Here is a 25,890-nt window from a genome sequence, read left to right on the forward strand (position 1 = left end):
AGTTCTTGAAGTTCAGCTCCTACCCTCACACAGAGACTGGGAGAGGAGACTGGTCCCCAGATGTCAGCAGGCACAAACAGGACAATTTTTTTTTTTTTTTTCTTAGCAGCCTTGAGTTTTCCCAGGCAGTCCCTCTAAGGTGGGCTAGGATCATCCTAGGGATGCAACCTTAAGCTGGTAGAAACTATATTAGTATTTTGTTCAAGTCTTTATAGCTCAAGATTGAACCCTAGTTGAAAGAGGACTCAGAAGAGCCTGGCTTGAGTTTTGTCAACATCTAGTTATTGGTGACTTCCACCAAATAAGGAAATAACATGATTCTTTCATCTAATCACTAGTGACATTTTAGTGGGTATAAGAAACCAACATGAACCAAATTGATACACTTACGAGAGAGTTCTCATTCTGGTGTAGTTCCATTGTTTTATTAACATCTGGTGCTACCTAGCAGTTTTTCAGTTTGTAGACCTAGCCAAGGGAACATTATTTAGAAAGAAAGTCTCATCTTTCCAGCCATAGAGAAATTTAGCCTTGTATGTAGCAAAACCTAAATGAGTAAAATGATACCTTGTGTAATTTTTTTAAAAGAAACAAAGCATAGTTTCAAATAAAAAGAAAATTTGGTGATTCATAATGTCATAATGTGGATGTAAGTACATTCTGTGTTTCTAGAAGCTGAATCTAAGCAGTGATGTTTGGACACAACGTATCTCTGTAAAAGAATTTTTTTCATGATGAAAATTCAAAAGCAAACACAAACAAACAAAAAAACCCAAAAAAAGTTAACCAGGGAAATATCAGGGTATTTAATAAAATGTAAATAACATATTATACATTGTTCATATAGGTGGTACTTGGGTACATTTTTGTTAGATTTATATAAAATAAATTTATGTCATATCACTGTTATGCCTATTTTTCCTGAATAAGTTAATTTTTACAAAACATATAGCATTTTTGTGTAATAAGTTAGGAAGAAGGAAAAACAAGTTCAGTCTTCAAGTAAAAGAAAGATGTCAGGAACCATGAGAGACTCAGGACTCTGAGAAACAAACTGAGGGTTCTGGAGGGGAGGGGGGAGGGGGGATTGGTTAGCCTGGTGATGGGTATTAAGGAGGGCACGTACTGCATGGAGCACTGGGTGTTATACGCAAACAATCATGGATCACTACATCAAAAACTAATGATGTATGGTGACTAACATAACATAATAAAATAAAATTAAAAAAAAAAAGAAGTCAGATGTGTGGAGGCACCTGCGTCTTGTGTGGTGCTGGAGAATCTGAGGCTGCTTTCATCCTTCTGTTAGACTTGTTTATTGTCCTCACACATACTTTAATAAAATGAGATAGAATCAGTAGTAAATACTAACTCTGAAGTATATCTCTTTGCAATAGGCTACATACTTACACTTGGCCTTTCTTTTATTCTGTAATCCTGGAAAGTATTTACGATTTGTAAAGCACTACTCTTTGTGAGAATAAGTATGCTGTTCCTGCTACATAATCGTCTCATATTCTCTCAAATGCAATATATGTGCTATATATTATATATATTATGTATTATGTGTTCTATGTTAATATAACATATGTTAATATTTTCAGGATTCCAGTCAAATTGAGCTATTAAAAGAATTAATGGATCTTCAGAAGGACATGGTGGTCATGTTGCTGTCCATGTTAGAAGGTAGTTTTCATTTATATTTTCAAGTTCCCCTTATTCTTTTATTTCAAGGATCAATATGTGCTTACTTATGAAGTCAGCATGCCACAAAGAATAAAATATCAACACTGAGATGTGGCAGATACCTTGGATTTATCACTGGCTTTATTACTGTTTTCTCAAAGTTATCTTTTTTAAAAAGAGGTACCTTGCCTATCTCAGTTTACATAGCGGTGGGATGAAACCAGTAGTAATGTATAGCGACACTTTTCATCTCACAATGATAGCCTAAGAATACACTCTCCAGACACATAGTACATAAAGATTCTATTTGCTTGTTAGTCTGTTTGTGATCAGAGGGGACGACGGGCATTTGGATAAACTCCAACTGCGTAAACCACGGCCTTGAGCTGGCTGCACTGTGACTCCCAAGGGTTATTCACCTCCTTCAGGAGAAAGAGAACAGGGGGCACCACCCCGCAGGACGGCTGCTGGTGGCAATCTCGTGCATGTTCCCGCCACGGGCCTCCCTCCTCTCTCATTCTCTCTCTTTTCTCTTTCCAACTTGTCTTTTCTGCTACTGCATTCCTCTTCTGTGTCAGGCAGGAATAAGCGTGGTGGTCAAGAGCTTGGGTTCGAATCCCCGCTTTCCCACTTCCTAGCAGTGCGACCCTTGCCCTAGTTCCTTCTTCATTTCCTCCTCCGTAAAATGGAGGTAATGACAGAGGGAATGTGAGAAGTCCGTGAAATCACGTGAATACGACCAAAGCTACTAAAAAATGTTTGCTATTGTTACCTATCCTTTTTTGATTCCCTCCTAATTTTTCTCTGGTTCTCAGTTGGCCGTGCATTGCGTAACTGCACTTCAATTAATGAAGGCAAGAGGCATGCCTTGTACTAGGACTTCAAAGATGCCACATTGGCAGGAACCCTTAGGTGGCAGCCACTGTATACCCTCTGAGCACAGGACCCTTTACCATGACGTCAAATCAAATTTTCGTCTAGATAATAGTAACAAGCAGAATAAAAGCAGGAGAAGCAGTGACTGTACCCGTGACAATGTAAATTCACCCGCTATCATGTATCAGCTCCTCATTTAATCCTCATGCCAGGGTTATGAGTTTGATAGTATCATTACCGCTGTTTTGCAAATGAGGAAACTGAGGCACCGAAAGCTGAGGTTGCTCAGCTAGTAGATGGTGGAACCTGGATTCAAACCCAACAGTGTGGCTCCTGAGCCCGCGCTCATAACCATGGTGTTTACTGCAGCACAAGTGGACTCCAGCAGACCTCACCACTTGTCTTTGTTCTGTTTCTGTCTTTATGTTACACTGCACATTCTGTTCAAGGAATAAAAGCGTTCTATGACTCTATAATTTAGGGTACTATCTAATTTTCTCAAGCTTATCAGTGATCTTCCATTTTTGGACAATAAATATTCTGGACCATGAAGAAATGTAGGGAGAGGGCTTTACATTGTAAACCAGAAAGAGCATATAATTTGCTTTCAGAGGATCTGTTTAAAGTCCTGGCACTCACCCTCACTAATCCTGTCCCAACGGGCACATTGATTTAGCCCACTGATTTGCTCAACTTCATTTTCCTCAACAGTAAAATCAGAATTAATAAAAAGTATGGCCTTACAGAGCTATGAACATTAAATCGGGCATTGTCTACGAGTAGTGATTTTTCAACCCTAAAAAGCTGTCCAAATGCTCATTTTTATTATTAATATGAAACTGGACTTCAGTTTCTAGCTTTAGGATATAAATATTTCCCCCATTTTCTCTATCTGAGAACATGTTGCTTCCTTGATCAATTTGAGGAAAAAAAACAACAGCTTTTGTTCAAATACCGTTGTACTCGTTAGTCTAACCACTTTGCAAAATATGGTTTTGCATGTGTTTATGTAATCACTCCTTTAAGCTAGAGTTTCCAAATCACTCTCCATCTTTTCCTGAGACTTTGTGCAGTGGAAGATAAACAAGGAGGTATCCTTGATTCAGATGTCATGTAAGAGTTATATTTTCATTTTTTTTCTGTAGGCACTGGTTTTATCAAAAATGTTTCCTTTGAACGCATGCAATTCTTTACCACCAGGTAATGTTGTCAATGGAACCATTGGCAAACAGATGGTCGATATGCTCGTGGAATCTTCCAACAACGTGGAGATGATTCTCAAGTTTTTTGACATGTTCTTAAAACTAAAGGATTTGACTTCTTCTGACACATTTAAGGAATATGATCCTGACGGCAAGGGAGTCATTTCCAAGAGGGACTTCCATAAAGCGATGGAGAGCCATAAGCACTACACGCAGTCAGAAACCGAGTTTCTTCTGTCCTGTGCAGAGACTGATGAAAACGAGACCCTCGACTATGAAGAGTTTGTCAAACGGTTCCACGAGCCCGCGAAGGACATCGGCTTCAACGTTGCCGTTCTCCTGACCAACCTGTCTGAACACATGCCCAACGACACTCGACTGCAGATGTTCCTGGAGTTGGCAGAGAGCGTGCTGAATTACTTCCAGCCCTTTCTGGGCCGCATCGAGATCATGGGAAGTGCCAAACGCATCGAACGGGTTTATTTCGAAATCAGTGAGTCCAGCCGCACCCAGTGGGAGAAACCCCAGGTCAAGGAGTCCAAACGGCAGTTCATCTTTGACGTGGTCAACGAAGGGGGAGAAAAGGAGAAGATGGAGCTTTTCGTCAACTTCTGCGAGGACACCATATTTGAAATGCAACTGGCGGCGCAGATCTCTGAGTCGGATCTAAATGAGAGGTCGGCAAATAAGGACGAAAGTGAGAAGGAGAAGCCCGAAGAGCAGGGGCCCAGAATGGGTTTCTTTTCCATTCTGACGGTCAAGTCGGCCCTGTTGGCTCTCAGGTACAATATCTTGACCCTCATGCGAATGCTCAGCCTGAAAAGCCTGAAGAAACAGATGAAGAAGGTGAAGAAGATGACTGTGAAGGATATGGTCACAGCCGCCTTTTCATCCTATTGGAGTATGTTCGCGAGCCTACTGCACTTCGTGGCCAGCGTTTCCAGAGGCTTTTTCCGCATCATTTGCAGCCTGCTGCTGGGGGGCAGCCTGGTAGAAGGAGCGAAGAAGATCAGAGTGGCAGAGCTCTTAGCCAACATGCCGGACCCCACTCAGGATGAGGTGAGGGGGGACGGCGAAGAAGGGGACAGGAAACCCATGGAAGCCACCCTGCCCTCAGAAGATCTGACAGACCTGAAGGAACTGACAGAGGAAAGCGACCTTCTTTCAGACATATTTGGCTTGGACCTGAAGAGAGAAGGAGGACAGTACAAACTCATTCCCCATAATCCAAACGCCGGCCTCAGTGACCTCATGAGCAACCCGGTCCCCATCCCCGACGTGCAAGAAAAATTCCAGGTAATGGACTCTAAGTCACCGTAGCCCTCTGGGCTTCAGGTGGGTGTGAAAAATGAACTTTACCCCCATTCTCAGGCTGGTGCCAGAGTGGTGTTAAATCCGTGACTTGAGTTTCCAAAGGGAAATGGTAGGCAATGCCGACCTTGTTAAGATTCTTTACAAATTACTGAAGTATCTTAAACTGTTAAGGTATAAGCTCAAGTCCCCACCCTAACGACAACAGTCAGCTGAGCAATCATCCTAGCCACACATATTTTATGAGTCTTTACTATGTGCCTAACGCCACTGGGTATCATAACGCATTCAGGGAAACAGAAGATGTGACCACTGCTTTCAAATTGCCTTAAAGAGTTTGTTAGAAAGATCTAACTAACACGAAAAAACTGGGAAATTAGTAAGTGCTCAGTAAGTATAGACACTAGACGGTAGAGGTCACAAACATTGAGAAAGTGGAGACGTCACTATGGTTTGGAGTAGTTCGGTGAAACCTAAAGGAGTGAGTAACATTTGAGGACGTGGATGAGGTCAAGAAGGTCCTTCTGAAGTACGAAAAGAAAGTGAGAAGGAGCCTAGCAGGTCTGTACTTACTGCTGGCGTGGGCGGGACGAGCAGAGTGAAGGCCAGTGTGGCAAGAGGGTATCATCTGTAGGTTGTGGTTTGCCTCATGGTCACAGGGTTCCCTCAACTCACTCAAAGGTGATGTGTAATCCCTGCTTTTCTTTCTTCTCCCCCTTGGCTCATTCAAGGAACAGAAGGCAAAAGAGGAAGAAAAGGAGGAAAAAGAAGAAAACAAATCTGAACCCGAAAAGGCCGAGTATGTGTCGTTTTTGTATACTTCCCTTTGTTTCACTAGGTCTGCGTTACTTCCTCTCCCTCCCTCCTGAGCACATGATGGACAGACAGTCTGGTGCTACAGGACGAAATCCGCCACCCTAGAGGAGAGGCTCTGGCAACCCCTCGGGCTGCCATGCCTTCCTCCTTGTTCCACGAGGATTCTGTTTGTGTACGACTCCCGTGATTCCGTATCATGCTGTCCACAAGGGCACTGACTGCTTCAGTTCTGGGCCTAAAACCATGCGGACACTCTTGTCCTCGTCAGCCAGGGAGGAGACAAACGTTCTGAACGCCATTGTGTAGAATTCTTGCACTGACGTCCCATGCATAAAAATGGCCTGGCGAATTTGTTAAAAACAAAGATCCATCCCCGGGTCCCACCGCAGAGATCCCTGATTCAGCAGGTCTGGTGCAGGACCCAGAAATCTTCGGTTTCCCCCTACATTCCCAGTGCTACAGAGCAATAAGTAATAAAGAGCTGAATGTGAAACAATAAAAATGGATCACTTCCTCCTAACACTGGCTTTCTGTCAATCACTGAAACCTACATCTTTCCCCCAGTTTAGACAACTTCATGTGCACACTTTTAAAAAATCAGTGAAGTCAAATCTGAAGTGCCTGTAAGAGCCGCTGTGCTCCCTTAGCACTTACATTTTTCTCTTCATTGCTATTTTCTTTGGCTATTCTTTACAGTCGGCACTATTTCTAGATCCTTCTCGGTTGTCAAAATGGCCACATTAATGACTGTTTTAGTGAAATGAAACAGCATGACAGTCATTTCAGGGACAGTTCTTTCGTGTTAAAAAAATGTTAGAGCTCATACAGGTTAAGTATGGGTTGTGTATATGTGGCATAAATAGGCTTTCATGAAGGATTTTGGTATTTTAAACCCAGAAGGGTTGTAGGTATCAAATTTCAGTACTTCTGATTCCATAATTGTCTGCAAAATGAATATCTTGATGTGCTTTATCCATGTGAAACAACCAAATGCATACGCCTCTGATTTTAAGTCCTAATGGCTGGTCGGTGTGAAAACTGAACCTTAAAATAATAATTTAAAAATAAGGTTGTTTGGAAAGTCACAGCAAAAAAAGAAAAAGAAGTGTCTTCTTTGATATCCTCTTTTTACTTGTTTTTATTGCACAACTGGAAGACAATGTGCTCCATATAGCTCTAAAAACACTTCAGGACTGTAAAATGTCCTTTATTTTATTTTATTTTTTTCCTTTATTATTTTCTATTTATTTATTTATTTTATTTTATTATGTTATGTTAGTCACCATACAATACGTCATTGGTTTTTGATGTGGTGATCCACGATCTGTTGTTTTCGTATAACACCCAGTGCTCCATGCAGTACGTGCCCTCCTTAATACCCATCACTGGGCTAACCGATCCCCCCTCCCCTCTAAAACCCTGTTTGTTTCTCAGAGTCCATGGTCTCTCATGGTTCATCTTTCCCTCCAATTCCCACCCCCCTCATTTTTCCCTTCCTTCTCCTAGTGTCCTCCATGCTATTCCTTATGTTCCACAAATAAGTGAAACCATATGATAATTGACTTTCTCTGCTTGACTTATTTCACTTAGCATAATCTCCTCCAGTCCCATCCATGTTGATGTAAAAGTTGGGTATTCATCTTTTCTGATGGCTGAGTAATATTCCATTGTATATATGGACCACATCTTCTTTATCCATTCATCTGTTGAAGGGCATCTCGGCTCTTTCGGCAGTTTGGCTATTGTGGACATTGCTGCTATGAACATTGGGGTGCATATGGCCCTTCTCTTCACTACATCTGTGTCTTTGGGGTAAATACCCAGGAGTGCAATTGCTGGGTCATAGGGTAGCTCTATTTTTAAATTTTTGAGGACCCCCACACTGTTTTCCAAAGTGGCTGTACCCCAACTTGCATTCCCACCAACAGTGTAAGAGGGTTCCCCTTTCTCCACAACCTCTCCAACATTTGTTGTTTCTTTCCCTGTCCATTTTTGCCATTCTAACTGGTGTAAGGTGGTATCTCAGTGTGGTTTTGATTTGGATTTCCCTGATGGCTAATGATGATAAACATTTTTTCATCTGTCTGTTAGCCATTTGTATGTCTTCTTCAGAGAAGTGTCTGTTCATATCTTCTGCCCACTTTTTGACTTGATTATTTGTTTTTTGGGTGTTGAGTTTGAGAAGTTCTTTATAGATCTTGGATACCAGCCCTTTATCTGTAGTGTCATTTGCAAATATCTTCTCCCATGCTGTGGGTTGCCTCTTTGTTTTGTTGACTGTTTCCTTTGCTGTGCAGAAGCTTTTTATCTTGATGAAGTCCCAAAAGTTCATTTTTGCTTTTGTTTTGCTAGCTTTTGGAGGTGTATCTTAAAAGAAGTTGCTGTGGGCGATGTCAAAGAAATTACTGCCTATGTTCTCCTCTAGGATTTTGATGGATTCCTGTCTCACATTGAGGTCTTTCATCCACTTTGAGTTTATCGTGAAAGGTGTTAGAGAATGGTCGAGTTTCATTCTTCTGCATGTGGCTGTCCAATTTTCCCAGCACCATTTGTTGAAGAGACTGTCTTTTTTCCATTGCATGTTTTTTCCTGCTTTGTCAAAGATTATTTGACCATAGAGTTGAGGGTCCATATCTGGGTTCTCTATTCTGTTCCATTGGTCTGTATGTCTGTTTTTGTGCCAGTACCATGCTGTCTTGGTGATCACAGCTTTGTAATATAGCTTGAAATCGGGCAACGTGATGCCCCCAGCTTTGTTTTTCTTTTTCAACATCTCCTTGGCGATTCAGGGTCTTTTCTGATTCCATACAAATTTTAGGATTGTTTGTTCCAGCACTTTGAAAAATGTCATTGGAATTTCGAACGGGATGGCATTGAAGGTACAGATTGCTCTGGGTAGCATAGACATTTTAACAATGTTTATTCTTCTGATCCATGAGCGTGGAATATTTTTCCATCTTTTTGTGTCTTCTTCAATTTCTTTCATGAGTGTTTTGTAGTTCCTAGAGTATAGATCCTTTATCTCTTTGGTTCGGTTTATTCTGAGGTGTCTTATGGTTTTTGGTGATATTGTAAATGAAATCGTTTCTCTAATTTCTCTTTCTACAGTTGTGTTGTTAGTGTATAAGAAAGCAACTGATTTCTGTGCATTGATTTTGTATCCTGGCACATTACTGAATTGCTGGATGAGTTCTAGTAATTTGGTGGTGGAGTCTTTTGGGTTTTCCATATAAAGTATCATGTCGTCTGCGAAAAGAGAGAGTTTGACTTCTTCTTTGCCAATTTGAATACCTTTTATTGATTTTTGTTTTCTGATTGCTGTCGCTAGGACTTCTAGTACTATGTTGAACAACAGTGGTGAGAGTCGGCACCCTTGACGTGTTCCTGATCTTAAGGGAAAGGCTCTCAGCTTTTCCCCATTGAGGAGGATATTTGCTGTGGGTTTTTCATAGATGGATTTTATGAGCTTGAGGAATGTTCCCTCTATCCCTATACTCTGGAGAGTTTTAATCAGGAAAGGATGTTGTATTTTGTCAAATGCTTTTTCTGCATCAATTGAGAGGACCATGTGGTTCTTCTCCCTCCTCTTATTAATGTGTTCTATCACATTGATTGATTTGCGAATGTTGAACCACCCTTGCATCCGGGAGATAAATCCCACTTGGTCGTGCTGGATGACCCTTTTAATGTATTGTTGGATCCTATTAGCTAGGATTTTGTTGAAGATTTTGGAATCCATATTCATCAGGGATATTGGTCTGAAATTCTCCTTTTTGATGGGGTCTTTGCCTGGTTTGGGGTAATGCTGGCCTCATAGAATGAGTTTGGAAGTTTTCCTTCTGTTTCTATTTTTTGAAACAGCTTCAGCAGAATAGGTATTATTTCTTCTTTGAATGTTTGGTAGAATTCCCCAGGGAATCCATCAGGCCCTGGACTCCTGTTTTTTGGGAGGTTTTTGATCACTGCTTCAATCTCGTTACTGGTTATTGGCCTATTCAGGTCGTCAATTTCTTCCTGTTTCACTCTTGGCAGCTTATAGGTTTCCAGGAAGGCCTCCATTTCATCCAGATTGCTCAGTTTCTTGGCATACAGTTGTTGATAATAATTTCTAATAATTGTTTCTGTTTCCTTGGTGTTAGTCGTGATCTCTCCCCTTTCATTCATAATTTTATTAATTTGGGTCCTTTCTCTTTTCTTTTGGATAAATCTGGCCAGTGGTTTATCGATCTTATTAATTCTTTCAAAGAACCAACTTCTAGTTTCGTTGATCTGATCTCCTGTGTTTCTGGTTTCTAATTCATTGATTTCTGCTCTAATTTTAATTATTTCTCTTCTAATGCATGGCTGAGGTATCATTTGTTGCTTTTTCTCTAGTTCTTTAAGGTGTAGAGTTAGTTGGTGAATTCGGGATTTTTCTATTTTTTTGAGTGAGGCTTGGATGGCTATGTATTTCCCCCTTAGGACCGCCTTTGCAGTATCCCATAGGTTTTGGACCGATGTGTTTTTGTTCTCATTGATTTGCATGAATTATTTAAGTTCTTCTTTGATTTCCTGGTTGACCCAAACATTCTTGAGCAGAGTGGTCTTTAGCTTCCAAGTGTTTGAATTTCTGCCAAATTTTTTCTTGTGATTGAGTTCCAGTTTTAGAGCATTGTGGTCTGAGAATATGCAGGGAATAATCTCAATCTTTTGGTATCGGTTGAGACCTGATTTGTGACCCAGTATGTGGTCTATTCTGGAGAAGTTTCCACGTGCGCTCGAGAAGAATGAGTATTCTGTTGTTTTAGGGTGGAATGTTCTGTAAATATCTATGAGGTCCATCCGGTCCAGTGTATCATTCAAAGCTCTTGTTTCCTTGTTGATTTTCTGCTCAGATGATCTGTCCATTGCTGAGAGTGGAGTATTGAGGTCTCCTACAATTAACGTATTGTTATCAATATGACTCTTTATTTTGGTTAACAGTTGGCTTATACAGATGGCTGCTCCCGTGTTGGGAGCATAGATATTTACAATTGTTAGATCTTCTTGTTGGATAGACCCTTTAAGAATGATATAGTGTCCTTCTGTGTCTCTAATTACAGACTTTAGTTTAAAATCTAATTTGTCTGATATAAGAATTGCTACCCCAGCTTTCTTTTGAGGTCCGCTGGCATGGAAGATGGATCTCCATACCTTCACTTTCAGTCTGGATGTATCTTTAGGTTCAAAATGAGTCTCTTGTCGACAGCATATGGATGGGTCCTGTCTTTTTATCCAATCTGCAACCCTGTGCCGTTTTATGGGAGCGTTTAGGCCATTCACGTTGAGAGTGATTACTGAAAGATATGAATTAATTGTCATCATGTTGCCTATGAAGACCTTGTTTTTATAGATTTTCCCTGTAAATTTCTGTTGTATATCACTCTTGGGGTCTTTCTCCTTTTATAGAACCCCCCTTAATATTTCTTGCAGAGCCGGCTTAGTGGTCACATATTCTTTCAGTTTCTGCCGGTCATGGAAGCTCTGCATCTCTCCATCCATTCTAAATGAAAGCCTTGCTGGATAAAGTATTCTTGGCTGCATGTTCTTCTCATTTAGTATCCTATGTCTTGCTGGGCTTTTCTGGCTTGCCAGGTCTCTATGGATAGAGACGTTATTCTGATGTTCCTCCCTCTGTATGTAAGGAATCTCTTCCCCCTAACTGCCCTTAAGATGGTTTCCTTGGTTCTAAGATTTGCAAGTTTTACTATTACATGCCAGGGTGTTGGCCTGTTTTCCTTGATCTTAGGAGGGGTTCTCTGCCTCTAGGACGCGAATGTTTGTTTCATTCCCCAGATTAGGGAAGTTCTCAGCTACGATTTGCTCAAATACATCTTCTAGCCCTCTCTCTCTCTCTCCACTCACTCCCGGATTCCAATTATTCTGACATTGGAACGCTTCATGGTGTCACTTATTTCTCTGATTCTATTTTCATGGATTCTGAGTTGTTTTTCCCTGGCCTCCTCTTTTCCCTTTTTATCTATTATATTGTCTTCCAGGTCGCTTATTCTCTCTTCTGCCTCAGTTACCCTAGCTGTTAGATTATCTAGATTGGATTGGATCTCATTGATAGCATTTTTAAGTTCTGCCAATTCAGCTTTCATTTCTGCCCTTAGAGACTCTATGTTGCCATTAATTGATTTCTCCATTCTAGCCATTGTCTTCACAATTGCTATCCTGAATTCCATCTCGGACGTCTTGGTTATATCTGCATCCATTTGTAAATCTGCAGCATAAGTCATGATCTCTGAGTCTTTTCTATTTTGGGGGCTCCTCCTCCTAGTCATTCTGTTGATGGGTGTTTGAGGGAATGTATAGAGTCCAAATTATTGACCAGAACCCAAGCAAGATGCACCTGTTTTCTTGGGACCTTAGGGTTGCTGGCCTCTTTTTTTCCTAGCCTGTCTTCTGCGGGAGGGGCCTGCCGCGCTGTTACTCAGGCAACCCTCTTTGGGCGGTGTTGCCCTGCCCCCCCTGTGGCGGGGGATGGGCTCAGCGGGAATCAGTCTTCGGGGCTTTTGTTCTCTGGTGGCTTTCCCTGGTGGCTTTCCATGTCTCTTCCCCAAGTCAGAGCAGAAGAGACCATTTCCAACCCTCTGCCTCAGAGCAGAGAGACCACAGTCTGTTCTTCAGTGAGCACTCCAGACCACAATGTCTCCGTTTCTGTCCGTGCTGCTATAAACTGTGCGGCCTGGATTGTGCGCCCCTCAACAGCACCCCTAGTCCTGCCTCCAGGTCGGGGCACATCTCTGCCCTCTGCTTCCAGTTCGCACGCGTGCGATTCGCCCCTCCGGGTTTCCCTCGCAGGGGCTGCCCTAAAGTCCTTTCCCCGCCCCTACTGGTCTGTGAGTCTGCTCCCCGTCCGCAGCGCATGAGGCTGTCGCTCACCGGCGGTGTAGGATCCCCAGGGCCAGGCACCCTCCCGCTGCCGTTTGTCCTCTGACATTTGCTCACGGAATCACGGCTCCCCGTTTTGTACCTCAAAACCAACCGCCTGCGATGTTCTGTTTGTAGAGATCCAGATCTTCTTACATCTCAGGCTGGTTTCGTGGGTGCTCAGAGTGGTCTGGTGGATATCCAGCTCAATTCTGGGGACCAGTTGAAATAGGGTCCCCTACTCCTCCGCCATCTTTCCCCCCTCCCCTGTAAAATGTCCTTTAGATTCGACCTTCACAGGATTGTCCATCTACGGGAGGCAATGAGAGGCAGGAAATCTTAGCCCTCATTCTAAAAATCTGAATATGATAATGCACTGAAAGAGGAACTACTTTTTAACAAGGATGTTCTGATTTAAATATTTGTTTGTGTGTCTAATTTGGCACAAACCTGTTCACCTCTTTAGTTTCTGGATGGCTGATATTTCAGTCATTTGTGTTTGCAGGGGAGAAGACGGGGAAAAAGAAGAAAAAGCCAAAGAAGATAAGGGTAAACAGAAGTTGAGACAGCTCCACACACACAGATACGGAGAGCCGGAAATTCCCGAGTCTGCGTTCTGGAAGAAAATCATAGCATATCAACAGAAACTTCTAGTAAGATGTTCTAGAGTGAATATTGTTATTGATATATTGTGAGACCATAACAACTCAGGCCTAGTAAATACTCGTTGACCTTTCCTTGGGTGGCAATCAGGGGATCAAGTCAGTCTTACAAGTATGTTTTATTTACTCACCTGAGTGTGTTCATATTTTATAATAAATGCCTTTGGTCCACTGTTCCCTGTCATCAAACCATAACCTCCACACACATCCACATTACCTGAAACCATCTGATACAGTGACTGCCAACACAGGGCAACCAGTGTGTTCCCACAAAGGCTTTAGGGCAGATTAATAAATATACTCTGCAGGACACACTGTGTGAGGGTCTGCGGTGAATGAAAGCAAAACATGACATTGAGGGTACAAGTAATTCATATTGATGTTCCAGAACCACGACATTGAGGGTACAAGTAATTCATATTGATGTTCCAGAACTGGGTTCATCAGTTCTAGAACATCACCTTTTTATTAAAAGCCCAGTTACATAAACATTAATGTAGTGAGCCGACTTCCTATTGATAAGAAGAAGTTCTATTCAAAATTATTCTTTAAATAGAAACAAAGAAAAGAAGGGAATGAAAAGAGAGAAGACAGTTCTTTATGTAGTGTCCTATATATTTTGCAGAAGTGCTCTCCAAATGAATAAAATACATATTCGTATTTGAAAACCAAGAAAGGAGGTGTAGTTCTCTGTTCATATTCATACAAGATGGAATTCATAAAAATTTTGGTTGAAAGGCCTTTTATTATAATGTATACACTTTCTTAAAGCAGGAAAATATTGGGAGATGAGTGTGCAGAGTAAACCTACAAGAGATGCTAACCAGTAATGTCTGACCTAGAAACCAAGACCAACATTCCTCATAATAAAGCCGTTTGAAAGACAAAATCATATTTAATGTTTAATAGCCTTTGCGAAATCAAAAAACAAGAAACTCAGTATACTATAGCCCTTCACCTAGAAGGGAAATGGAGTGTCCTCAGTAATTATATATTCTACCTGCTTATGTATAAATAAATATTACACATTCTTATATAATTTATGCAAACTTATTTTAATTAGTAGTTTCAACTATGTCTTCTTCAACTCTCTTTATTTTCCCCACATCGTTTAGTACCAACTATCCTGAACGTAAACGTTCTGTAGATACCCCTGGATAATCACTGATTTGCTGTGTTGTGATAGTTGCCATGGTGACAGGTGCAGCATAGATGGTAGGGCGTGGGGTTGAATGGGCTCCCCAATAACCCACCAAAGCCCCAGTGGATTCCTGAAGACTGCGTTTAACTACAATCGTGCAAAGCAAGTCATTGAGGTCTGTCTTCCACCGTCTGCCTCAGGGTCACGTGTTTTCTGTTTTCCTGCCTCTCTTTCCAATATGACTTCCTCTGCCTACCATTTTGCCTGCACAAGACTGATCATGGCCACATCAGGCCACCACAGGCCCCTCGTCCCCCAAACCTTTGTGACCTGCCAGCTCAGATAACCAAGGTTCCAACTCAGCCTCCCATGACCCAGTTCCAGCCTTCCACAAGAAGAACCAATGTGACTGACCTGGTTTGGCTGTGGTAGGCTGCCTTAGTCCATAAGCCATGGCAGTAAAGGCAGGGTCCTGTGTGGGAGATGACACCACCCGAATGGGGTGTGTACATGGAGACCGATAATGGGATACATTGTCATCTTGATAGGACCTGTCATGCTAAAGCCCCTGGCATATCCTCTTGGATGCCCCATAGACCTCTCCCATTTCACACTAAAACAAGTACTTGATATTTCCCATCGCCTTTACCTTCGACCTACTTCTCCTCTAGATGTTTTTTCTAGCTGATAAATGGCACCAACCGTTTATTGAGTTGCTCTGACCCCAAATCCAGAAGTTACTGTATCTGAGTCCTCTCTTTCTTTCCTCCCTCAAATCCAATCCAGTGGGAATTCTTCCCAGTTCTGTCTTCCAAGTATAGCCAGAGTCTGCTCAGTTCTTCTGTCTCCACAGCTCCTCCCAGGCCAGGCCACCGCCACCAGTATCACCCCTCCTGCTCTCCTGTGGTCGCTCTAATTAGTCCCCTTCCTTCCATGCTTGCCTCTTATCCGTCTCCCACAGGGCAACTGGAATAATCTTTCCAAATGATAATTTCCAGTCATATCAAGCCCTCTTCAGATCCCCCAATAGCTTGCCATCCCACCTGGAATAAAGTAATAATTCCAGTGATGATAACAAGATTAATAACTAACTTTCCCTCCATGAACTTATCCTCAGAGCAAACCTCTGAGGAAGGTTCTGTTGTTATGCCCACTTTACAGATGATCAAAGTGATACTACAGGAGTGGTTACGTGCTTGTCTGCATCTGCAGTGAGTGAGTGTTGAGGGTGGGCTCCACAGTTGGGCAGTGTGGCCCCAGAGGTCATAAACCAACCCATTGCACTGGAAGGAACATTACAAACTTTTATCAGAAGACTGTAAGCCTATGTCCTCCTCACCTCTCTGACCTCATTCCCTCCCACTCTTTCCTGTCCTCTCTCACTGTCCCCAAGCACACTGTCACTTGGAACTCAGAACCTTCGTGCCCCATAACCCATGCTCTTTCTGTCTCATACACTCTCCCCTCCATTGTTCACTTGCATTGCTGTCCCATGGTATTCAGGCCTATGCTCAAATGTTATTACCTAGAATAAGCCTTCCCTGACCCACCTATCTAAAATAGCACCCCCATTCCCTAAGCCCTTAACCTGATGGCTTTTTCTTCATAGCATTTAGCATCCCTTGAGATTGTTTTGTTTCGTTTTATCTTTAATCTGCGGATGTGCTTCTTTATCCTTTGTGTCCTCCATGGTGGCCCAAATTTTCTTATTTGCTGTTATGTCTACAGTACCAAGAATTCTACTTGATACACAGTAGGCTCTCGAGAAATAGTTTTGAGTAAACAAAGGAATGCTTAATGTAAATTGTCTGCACATGTCAATCTCTTGATTCAGTGACCTTTTCATCATTTTTTTCACCTTCAGAACTATTTTGCTCGCAACTTTTACAACATGAGAATGTTAGCCTTATTTGTCGCATTTGCAATCAATTTCATCTTGCTCTTTTATAAGGTACGTATGTCTTCGTCTTTCAATAACCAGTATGAAACTACAGATGGACTGAATTGCATGTATAGATTTCACAGATCCACTAATGAGCGCGTCTAAACCTATTCTAAAATATGTTTTGATGAAAGAGAAAACCTAGAGGTCAAGCACATCACTGATGGTCTAGTAAGACAGGAGTAGATTTGTTCTTCCAAACTAAGTGGGAAATGCCTCAGCTGATGAGCATTTGATTCAGTGGAGGGTTTCCCCAGTGTCCCTAGCCTAATTTGGCTGAATATCTCACTTGTTACCCTATCTGGGTGTGGCATACCTTTATTACGTTAAATTCTTTGGATAATTGGGAAGGCAGCTTAGCCATCTGTTCTCCCCACCCCCAGCCTCCACCCCCGCATGCCTTAGAATCCTCATAACTCTTGCTTGGATTAGAAGGAATTTTAAAGAGTATGCTCATTATTTGCCATTGGTTTTTGAAAAGCTATCTATTTTTAGCCTTTGCTTTTAGTCTTTTCATGGGACATGGGCTTCATCTCTGGCTCTTTGCGGATAAGGCTGGGTTTCCACTGGGTTTCTTGTTTGCGCCGATATCTTAGAGGAAGCGACTGACTCTACTTTAAATGGTTTGAATCAGGTCTCCACTTCTTCTGTGGTTGAAGGAAAGGAGCTCCCCACTCGCAGTTCGAGTGAAAATGCCAAAGTTAGCAGCCTAGACAGCGGCTCGCCCAGAATCATCGCAGTTCACTACGTCCTGGAGGAGAGCAGCGGGTATATGGAGCCCACGCTGAGGATCTTAGCTATTCTCCACACGGTCATTTCTTTCTTCTGCATCATCGGATACTACTGCTTGAAAGTAAGATAGTAAGGCACCAAGGTACCCGTGTGTGTCCGTGTGTGCATGTGTCTGTTGCAGTTGGACTTCTGGGGAAGCAGACTCTGAGATGGGCAAATTACCTGCATGAAGATTATTAGGGAATGTTCAATGAGTCAACACCTGTGGGGCAAGGGAAGGAAGCAGAATGCAAGAGGGAAAAGTGGTGCTACCTTTCAGACATGACAGGGCCCGTGCACGGGCCTCAGGCCATGAGTTGGGATGTCCCTACAGGATTGTCTTGGGCTAGGGCATTGGAACCTGGTCTTCAGAGCTCCACGTTGGCTGCAGGCTGTCCCAGGAAGGGCAGATGGCTTTGGGCCATCTTGTTATAGCTTTCTGTCACATATTGGTAATTATTCACATAATGGCCAGTTTCACCAAAACTTGACCCCGCAGAAGTAACCCACCATGTATCCTAGCAGTGCTCTGGTATATTAGAGTTACAGAATACAGCGTGCAGAACCTGAGTAGTTTTGATTGTCCTGTTATTAGGTACCTATCTAACACCATCGCTGGCACAAATGCTTTATAGTTTGTCACAATTCACCCAGAAAATAATACAGCTCTATCCCTAGATCCCTACCAAGAGAATAATAATATTTGGTGAATAGAACTCAAGAGTCTCTGAGTGCTCAGGGCTACCTGTTACTTTTGCAAACCTCTTTATTTTTTCCTGGCAAGACACCTTTTCATGGTAACGCTTTATTTCGCTGTCCCCTGCCTCTGATTGTGAAACTTCTAGAAGACTTTTGAAAAACCAGAGCCTAGAGTAAAAGACTAGAATGTAAAATTTTCTTTAGAAATTCCTCTCCCTCGTTTTCTTTCCTTTGTTTTATGAGTTGGGGTAGGGGAAGGTATTCTTGAATACTTCCAAAACGTCTGCATCCTTCTCCTAGCTGTGCCTTGTGTAAAATCTGTCCAGATGAGAAGATGAGATGAATCAATATGTCCTGGAAACATTTTGGCAAACTGACAAAGATTTTTGCTGATGCTGAAATTAAAATTTATTTCAAAATGCATGTGGACACTGAGCATGGAATCATTAAAGAGATTTCGCAAATAAAATTGCACTTTTTAGAAGCATGCATTTTGGAACATTGGTAACATTGCTATATTTTATTGTAGCTTGTTCGTGTCTCATAAATATAAAGATATAAATAGGTTGTAATAAAAGATATATTGAATCCTTTTCTCTTTAATATTTAAAAGTGATTTCTTTAGTGCAAATATCTGTAAATATGTATGTGTTTAGAAACATAGGATTATATATGATATCTATTCCATTTCTGTTTTTCCTAAACCTCTAGATGTTCCTTTCTGCCTAAATATAACCAGTTCATTTTCACCCAGTTTTACCTTCTTGGAAGTAATATGGGAAATATTTCTTTTTCCAAAAAGCTGTTTTGTACAGATAGTGACCACAAGAGATACCAATAAATCTAAACTAATTTTAATGTGTTTATTTTTTCAAATGTAGGTCCCATTGGTTATTTTTAAGCGAGAAAAGGAAGTAGCTCGAAAATTGGAATTTGATGGGCTTTATATTACAGAACAGCCTTCAGAAGATGATATTAAAGGGCAGTGGGATAGACTTGTAATCAACACACAGTGAGTAAAGAATTATGTGAGACATTTCCATGCTCAAAAATTTCAAGACAAAAAAAAAAAAAAAACTTTGCTGGAGTTCTTGCAGATTTGTCAAAAGTTTAGCAGAGGTGAATAATAGTGATATTTTCAGCCAAGAATATCAAAAGACTAAACGCTGTCAGCTTCTTAATGGATGCCATCAATTTTTTCCCATCTGCGTTCTGAATTCCTTAATCAAAAATGGCTTTGAGTCCATTTTCAAAGCACCGATGGAATGTGACATCCATTACTCAGTGTTCAGGGAAGAGTGTAGCTGGAGGTACATAACCTACAGAGCAGGGTTCTCTCCTCCAAAAGCACAGAGGAGGCAAAAATTAAGGAAAGAGTTGTAGCATTAAAGGCAAAAACATTGAATTTCATACTTTTACTGTATCTAAGTCATAAACTTGCTGTTGGTACCATCAAGCAGTCGGGCATCAAACTAATTAAGGAGGATGACCTGTAAAACTTAAGGCAGAGAAACAAATACTTTTTCTATACGCTAAATATTACACTTGTGGGATCAAGACCCAAACTACTAGCTGCTGTTCCAGGTATAAATCCATCCCAGAAGTGTAACTGTCCACCGCTAAAGGATTAGTGATGCAGTAGCTTTTGAGTGGTCTGTACTACTCAAGTGTGAAGTGTCTTTTTATTGTCATCAGTCTTGCTTATTCTTTCAAAGTTAAAATTTCTAATAGGCTCTGAGTTTTCAAATAGGGATGGTTTCTTTGTGCATTATAAATGTTTACTCTAAATGCTCAGTGTTTTATTTATCAACTCTAGCTGTTTATACGAAGTCAAATTAAGTCTGTCCCTTTAAGTGAACTCGGTGTTAGTCAAGGTGCCAGTTTCCTGGAGGCTTTGGTGCCTTGCTCAGTTTCCTTGAGGATTACTGATGGGAATGAGATTTTTTTACTTTGTAGGAAAAACAATGACAGATTTTTAGATGCTTTAATTTTTGAACACAATTGACAAAAAAATACATTTGACATGTTATAAATGACCTATATTGACATGTAAATAAATATAACAAGACTGCTTATTAATAAATATGCTCATATTCTTCTCCATTAAAATAGTAGCCCATAGTCTTTTTGTGATTCTGCATGTATATATTGATAGCATAACCTTTAAATAATATTTGATCTACCTATGATATACAAAAATTGTGGGATAAGATGGGACATAAATTCATTATGATTTTTGTGAATGGAAAAATGTATGTTTACATATTATTTTAAATGTATATTCTAAACAATATATTGTTGATTATCATTTTTTCAAATGATATTATTTTACTTTTATGCTTTTATATTTTTTAGGTCATTTCCCAACAACTACTGGGACAAATTTGTTAAAAGAAAGGTAATATTTCTCAAAAGGAATGCATTCTCTGTTTCTTTCCTAGAGCACAAAAAGACTTGAATTTGATGTGGCTCATATGTAGAATGAAATATTCAGGTGTGCTTTATCTGTCAATGTCAATTTCTTTTTTTTTTTTTTAAAGATTTTATTTATTTATTTGACAGAGAGACAGCGAGAGAGGGAACACAAGCAGGGGGAGTGGGAGAGGGAGAAGCAGGTTTCCCGCGGAGCAGGGAGCCCGACGCAGGGCTCGATCCCAGGAGCCTGGGATCACGACCTGAGCTGAAGGCAGACGCTTAATGACTGAGCCACCCAGGCGCCCCTGTCAATGTCAATTTCAAAGTGGCAGTGGAATGGAATATGAATTTCAAAAACTGCACATAAAAAAACCCATACTCTGTAGCTATAAAATAAATAAGCACTGCTTCATCCGCCTATCCTCTGACTCAGGCGAATAAACAGTGCTCAGTCCACACAGTAACAGGACTTAGTGAGAATTTTCTCTGTGATTGCTTGGGTAACCTAAATTAGCCAATGGCCATTTTCTGATAAGACAGCTATAAATCACCAGGGCTAGAATCCTGCTTTACATTACAGGAGTCAAGTCCTTGCATGACAACAAAGGATTGAGTTTTATTTACTTTATATAAACCTTAAAGATCTTTTTATTTTCATCAAGTTTTATTCTTCTGAAGCCCACTCCCTCAGAGGGTGGTAGAAGGAACACCAATACGGAGTCAGTGGTCCACGGTGGGCACCTGCTGAGTCCGATTTTGAGAGTCAAGGATCGTCTCTGCTCTTCCCACCACATAGAATTTTAATTTTAATCACATTTTCGAATGAAATAATGTATATGCCATTACTCGTATGTCATAAAATACTATGATTATACACTAGCTCCTACTTATTCTTTGAACCCTTCTAATTGCCAAACTGACCCAGCTCACCCTCTTTTCCATAATGGGTTCTAGTCCCAGGGGATGCTGTCTGGAGCGAATAGGCAGAAACACCTGCCAAATGAAGTGGTCTTGTTCCCTTGGATTTCACCAGTTCAGCGTTAGGATGGTTCGCAACGAGCAGCCGCAAATTTTGTGTTACCAGTCTGAGCGGAGATAGAAGGCTTGCACCAGGAATTGAAGTCAGGTACATGATGAAACACAGTGACCTTTTTTTTTTTTCTTAGTAGACTTTCTAGTTGAGAGAAGTAGCATGTTTGTTGATTTTTATTTTGGTGCAAGTTTTTTTTTTTTTTTAAAGATTTTATTTATTTATTCAACAGAGAGAGACAGAGCGAGAGAGGGAACACAAGCAGGGGGAGTGGGAGAGCGAGAAGCAGGCTTCCCGCTGAGCAGGGAGCCCGATGCGGGGCTCGATCCCAGGATACTGGGATCATGAGCTGAGCCGAAGGCAGACGCTTAACGACTGAGCCACCCAGGCGCCCCTATTTTGGTGCAAGTTTTTTGTCTCCTCATATGACCTGGCATTTTGAGTAACATTGCTCTGCCTCCGAGCACATCCAAACTAGGCCAAAGCTTTGAAAACTTATTTTTAAATAATTTTAAATAGATAATTTGATCATTTTAGTCTCCTTAATTATTTAATGAAGAAACCGCTTTAAATTGTTAAAGCACAAGTTTCTCAGAAGGAAACTACATATTCAGTCAAATAAATAAATTGTAATTGCAGGTAGGACTATTCGTGGCATTCCTACTATGTGTATTTGTGTTTGTGTGTGTGTGTTGCCCGATTTGTTCTCCTGGGAACAAGGTGAGAACACAATCCAGAGGGAGCAACCACTCAGCTCATCCCAGCCCATCTGTAGGGCTGTGACAATAACCCAGAACAAATGTTTTCATGAACCTTTGTAATCAGTGTTCACGGACTCTTTACTCTTTCATGTTTTCACTTACCTTGATTATATACATTTAGAGAAAGCTGATTTTTATTTTTTAGGAATTATTTGAGAGAGCGAGAGAACGGGGGTGGGAGGAGGGACAGAGGGAGAGAGAGAGAATCTCAAGTGGACTCCCCGCTGAGTGTGGAGCCCCATGCAGGGCTCGATCCCATGACCCTGAGATCACGACCTGAGCCAAAACCGAGAGTCAGACCCTTAACTGACTGAGCCCCCCAGGCGCCCCTGATTTTTCTGCTAGTCCCTTCTTTTCCATTATTTCTTCATCCACTCTTTCACTGGCATTCCCTGCCTCCTTTCCCCTCAGCGGCCAGTCCTCTCTCCTGCTCCTTTCCTTACTCTTCCTGCTGCCCCCATTTTCACTGTGTGGGGGATTCTTCGTGGTCTGTCGACGTTGGGCCGAGAGTGGCTGTGTCACAGAGCTGCACCTCCTGGGCTCAGGGGTGAGCTGTGGGCCCATGTCTATGCACCAGTCTGAAAACACGACACATGGGCCTAGCCAGGTGCATGTGGCCGAGGGAGAGAGGGGCCAGGGTGCTGAGGGGGGTTGCTCAGAAGGGATTCGAATGGTGCCCCGGAACCTATGGTAGGATTGCACTGAAGACACGAGGGGGGGTGACAAAGCTCCGGGGATTCCTGAAGGGCTGCTCCAGTCAGGAAACAATGGGAGGGAGTGTTGGATGGTGGCAACTGAGACCCCAGAGGGGATGCCATCATGAGTGGCCCGCCCGTGGTCCGTGGTGGTCAGTGCAGATCTTGGCTGCGAGTCAGGCCCCGCCTGGTAGCATTCTCACTCTGTCTCTTGCCAAGCTTAGCAACCTTGAGCATGTTCTATTTTCTAAGACACAACTTCTTTATTTGCAGAAGAGGATGCTAATAACAGGAAACTGATATACTGTGACAATCCCATGAGGGAGAGCAGTCAGAGTTCTTACCGTAATTCCTGGCAGAAAGTATGAGAATTTGGTTGAAGTTCCTTTCATTCCATCTTCTTCCACTTCTTATCTACTTGGCCTAACCCCTTCCTTTGGCACGCCTCCCTCAAGAAATCTTGTTCCTTTGAGAGGGTTTATCTAAAACCATGTAAGCGTGCTTTGACCTTAAGCAGTGTGATCACAGAAAAGGAGCCATAAACAAGAATTTTAAGTGAACTTGAACATACGGCAAATATGGAGTAAGTGTAAAAATAATTACGTTTGTATACACATGCATACAGGGGGTTAGTTAATGCACGAGGCCGGTAAAATGCTTTTATTCCTGTCCCCCAGGTTATGGATAAGTACGGAGAGTTCTATGGCCGGGACAGAATCAGCGAGCTCCTCGGTATGGACAAAGCTGCTCTGGACTTCAGCGATGCCCGGGAGAAGAAGAAGCCAAAGAAAGACAGCTCCCTATCGGCCGTGTGAGTGTTGCTTATGCCCTTTCCTATTGCTCTAGACTGAAAGGAGGAGAAATTCAGACGTCTCTGAACTTGCTAGTGCACTGATTTCCTTCCCCTCAATGTCTGAGGAAGAGAGGAGGGAAACAGATGTACCTAAGGTCTGCTTTAAACTTCCGGGTATTTTCAGCTATGGAATGATTGGATTTCTTCCCTAATAATTTTGGAAGGTGACCTTTTTGTTATTTACATAAAGCAAAAATAAAGATTTGTGTTCTTAATTTGCTTTTTCTAATCCCTAAATGCCACTTAAGTCAAAGTCAAACACATGCAAAAGCACAATATTTGACTTTCTTTTCTGATGCTTCCTGCCTGAAAAGAGGTTAATCTTATGTTTTGGAAAAGGGAATTTGTGTAGCCCTTTTATTGGAAATGTTCAAAGTTCATATTCTTTTATTATAATGTGTTTCATTTAAATAGCAAAGACTCGTATGCCAGAAATACTATGTTGTCGTGCTGTTACTTGGAAATTTAATTTTAAAATGAGGCACTCCTAATACCGTGCTTTAAGGGAATAATATGTAACTAGAAGGATGTGAACCAGTTGAATTGAATTTGCCTGAGATGGAATTTCACACACACACATATGTAGTGTTGAGTGTACATATATATATATATATATATTGCAAATTGGATCACCTGTAATTCTGGAATAAATGTAAAGCATACATGCTTTTAAAAATGTAATTTCTTATTGTAGCCATTTAATGATTTTAGAAGAAACACAATAGTTACCTTCCCTTTAAAACACATCAACCTTTCTTATTTGTGTATTTATGGTCTCAGTCAACTAGGATGTGATGACTGTAGATATTTGAGGCTCTGTAGGGTAGTAGTATTTTGTCTCAGATAAATATTTTAGCTAGCATTAAAAAAAAAAAAAAACATTTTGGCTGACCTATCTCATTGGTCATATATTTTTTATCTATCTGAAAATTTGTTAGAGCTACATTTTTTTTTAAATAATATGAACTCAGTTGAAAATTAGACAAGCAAACATATGACAGAAACTGCAAGAATTTAGATCCAAAATATCACCTGGGTACTTCAAGAAAATACATGTGGGACATAAAGACTGTGTCGCTGGATAGAAATGAAGCACATTGACAGTGCTGAGAACTAAGACTCTTATGGTAGGATTTCATATAAAACGAGGACTGTGGTCAGAGTGGTGCTGAGCTTTCTATTAACATTTTCAGATCTCTGACAAACGATGTAGAATCAACTAGTTTTACTGGATTATGCACTTTTCCATGGCCATATTTATGACCCTAGAATATCAGTCTGAAAAAATGGAAGGAAAGTTTAGACTGTTTTTTTGTTGTTTTTTGTGGTTTTTTTTTTTTTTTTTTTTCACTGTGAACAGTTTTAAATGGGGAATTTTTCATTATTTCACCTAGGAAATGTTTGCAAGTTTGACTCCTCACAAAGTATCAAGAAATTAATATGGCATTAGTACCTTTATTTTTTTCTTAGTTTTTTTTTCCAGGCATTAATACCTGTAAATATAGATAATGAAATTAGAATACACATCTAGTAAATAATGTTCACAACTAGGAAAGAGTTACAGGTAGTGTTTATTTAAAACATTTAGAAAGATCTTTAAAAGATTATCTGGTTTGTATATTATCTTAATGTGAACGTTTGAATACAAGCATGATGCACGTATCTGTTTGCACACGTATTTGCCAATCAAATATATAGGGCTTGTCAATCAAATAAATAGGTGGCCAGATTACCTCCTGGGGATAGAAGGGCTGCCTGCAGCCTACATCCTTTCATTTCATTTGTGTCATATCTCAAAACCATCTAGCAAAACTCCTCAGCTTCTGGCTTATAGTTTCCCCCTGAGCCAAGCACTGTGGTGAGATGAATGGGTGCCCTGGCTGGCCTAGGTCAGCTATGGCCCATCCCTGGGGGTCAGCCCCACCCAAACATCAGTACTGCCAAGATTGGTGAGAAAAGTGTCCCGCACTAGGAAAAGGATATGCTTCTTCATGATGTTGATAGCAGACTTTGATAGGAATGAAAAAAAATGAGAACAGTGTTTTAAATAAAGTAAGAAACTGCCATAGGACATTCAAGCATCCTGATAGAAGTAGTTATTTTTAGATTGCTTTCATGGAAAATAATCATGCTCTT

General features: G+C 41.1%; 1 protein-coding gene across 1 annotated transcript in view; it reads left to right on the plus strand.

Moving 5' to 3' along the window:
* Nucleotides 1-25,890, plus strand: part of RYR2 (ryanodine receptor 2) — a 725,313-nt gene that overhangs the window by 677,428 nt on the left and 21,995 nt on the right. The window contains exons 88-96 of the mRNA XM_035008528.1: nt 1,605-1,686; nt 3,763-5,060; nt 5,807-5,874; nt 13,291-13,438; nt 16,453-16,539; nt 17,165-17,383; nt 18,882-19,012; nt 20,356-20,398; nt 23,579-23,712. Coding sequence (XP_034864419.1) covers nt 1,605-1,686; nt 3,763-5,060; nt 5,807-5,874; nt 13,291-13,438; nt 16,453-16,539; nt 17,165-17,383; nt 18,882-19,012; nt 20,356-20,398; nt 23,579-23,712 — 2,210 coding nt within the window. The remainder of the gene's footprint in view (nt 1-1,604; nt 1,687-3,762; nt 5,061-5,806; nt 5,875-13,290; nt 13,439-16,452; nt 16,540-17,164; nt 17,384-18,881; nt 19,013-20,355; nt 20,399-23,578; nt 23,713-25,890) is intronic.

Source organism: Mirounga leonina, unplaced genomic scaffold (assembly GCF_011800145.1).
Source record: "Mirounga leonina isolate KUSES-001 unplaced genomic scaffold, KU_Mleo_1.0 Mir_152, whole genome shotgun sequence".
Classification (NCBI taxonomy): Eukaryota; Metazoa; Chordata; class Mammalia; order Carnivora; family Phocidae; genus Mirounga; species Mirounga leonina.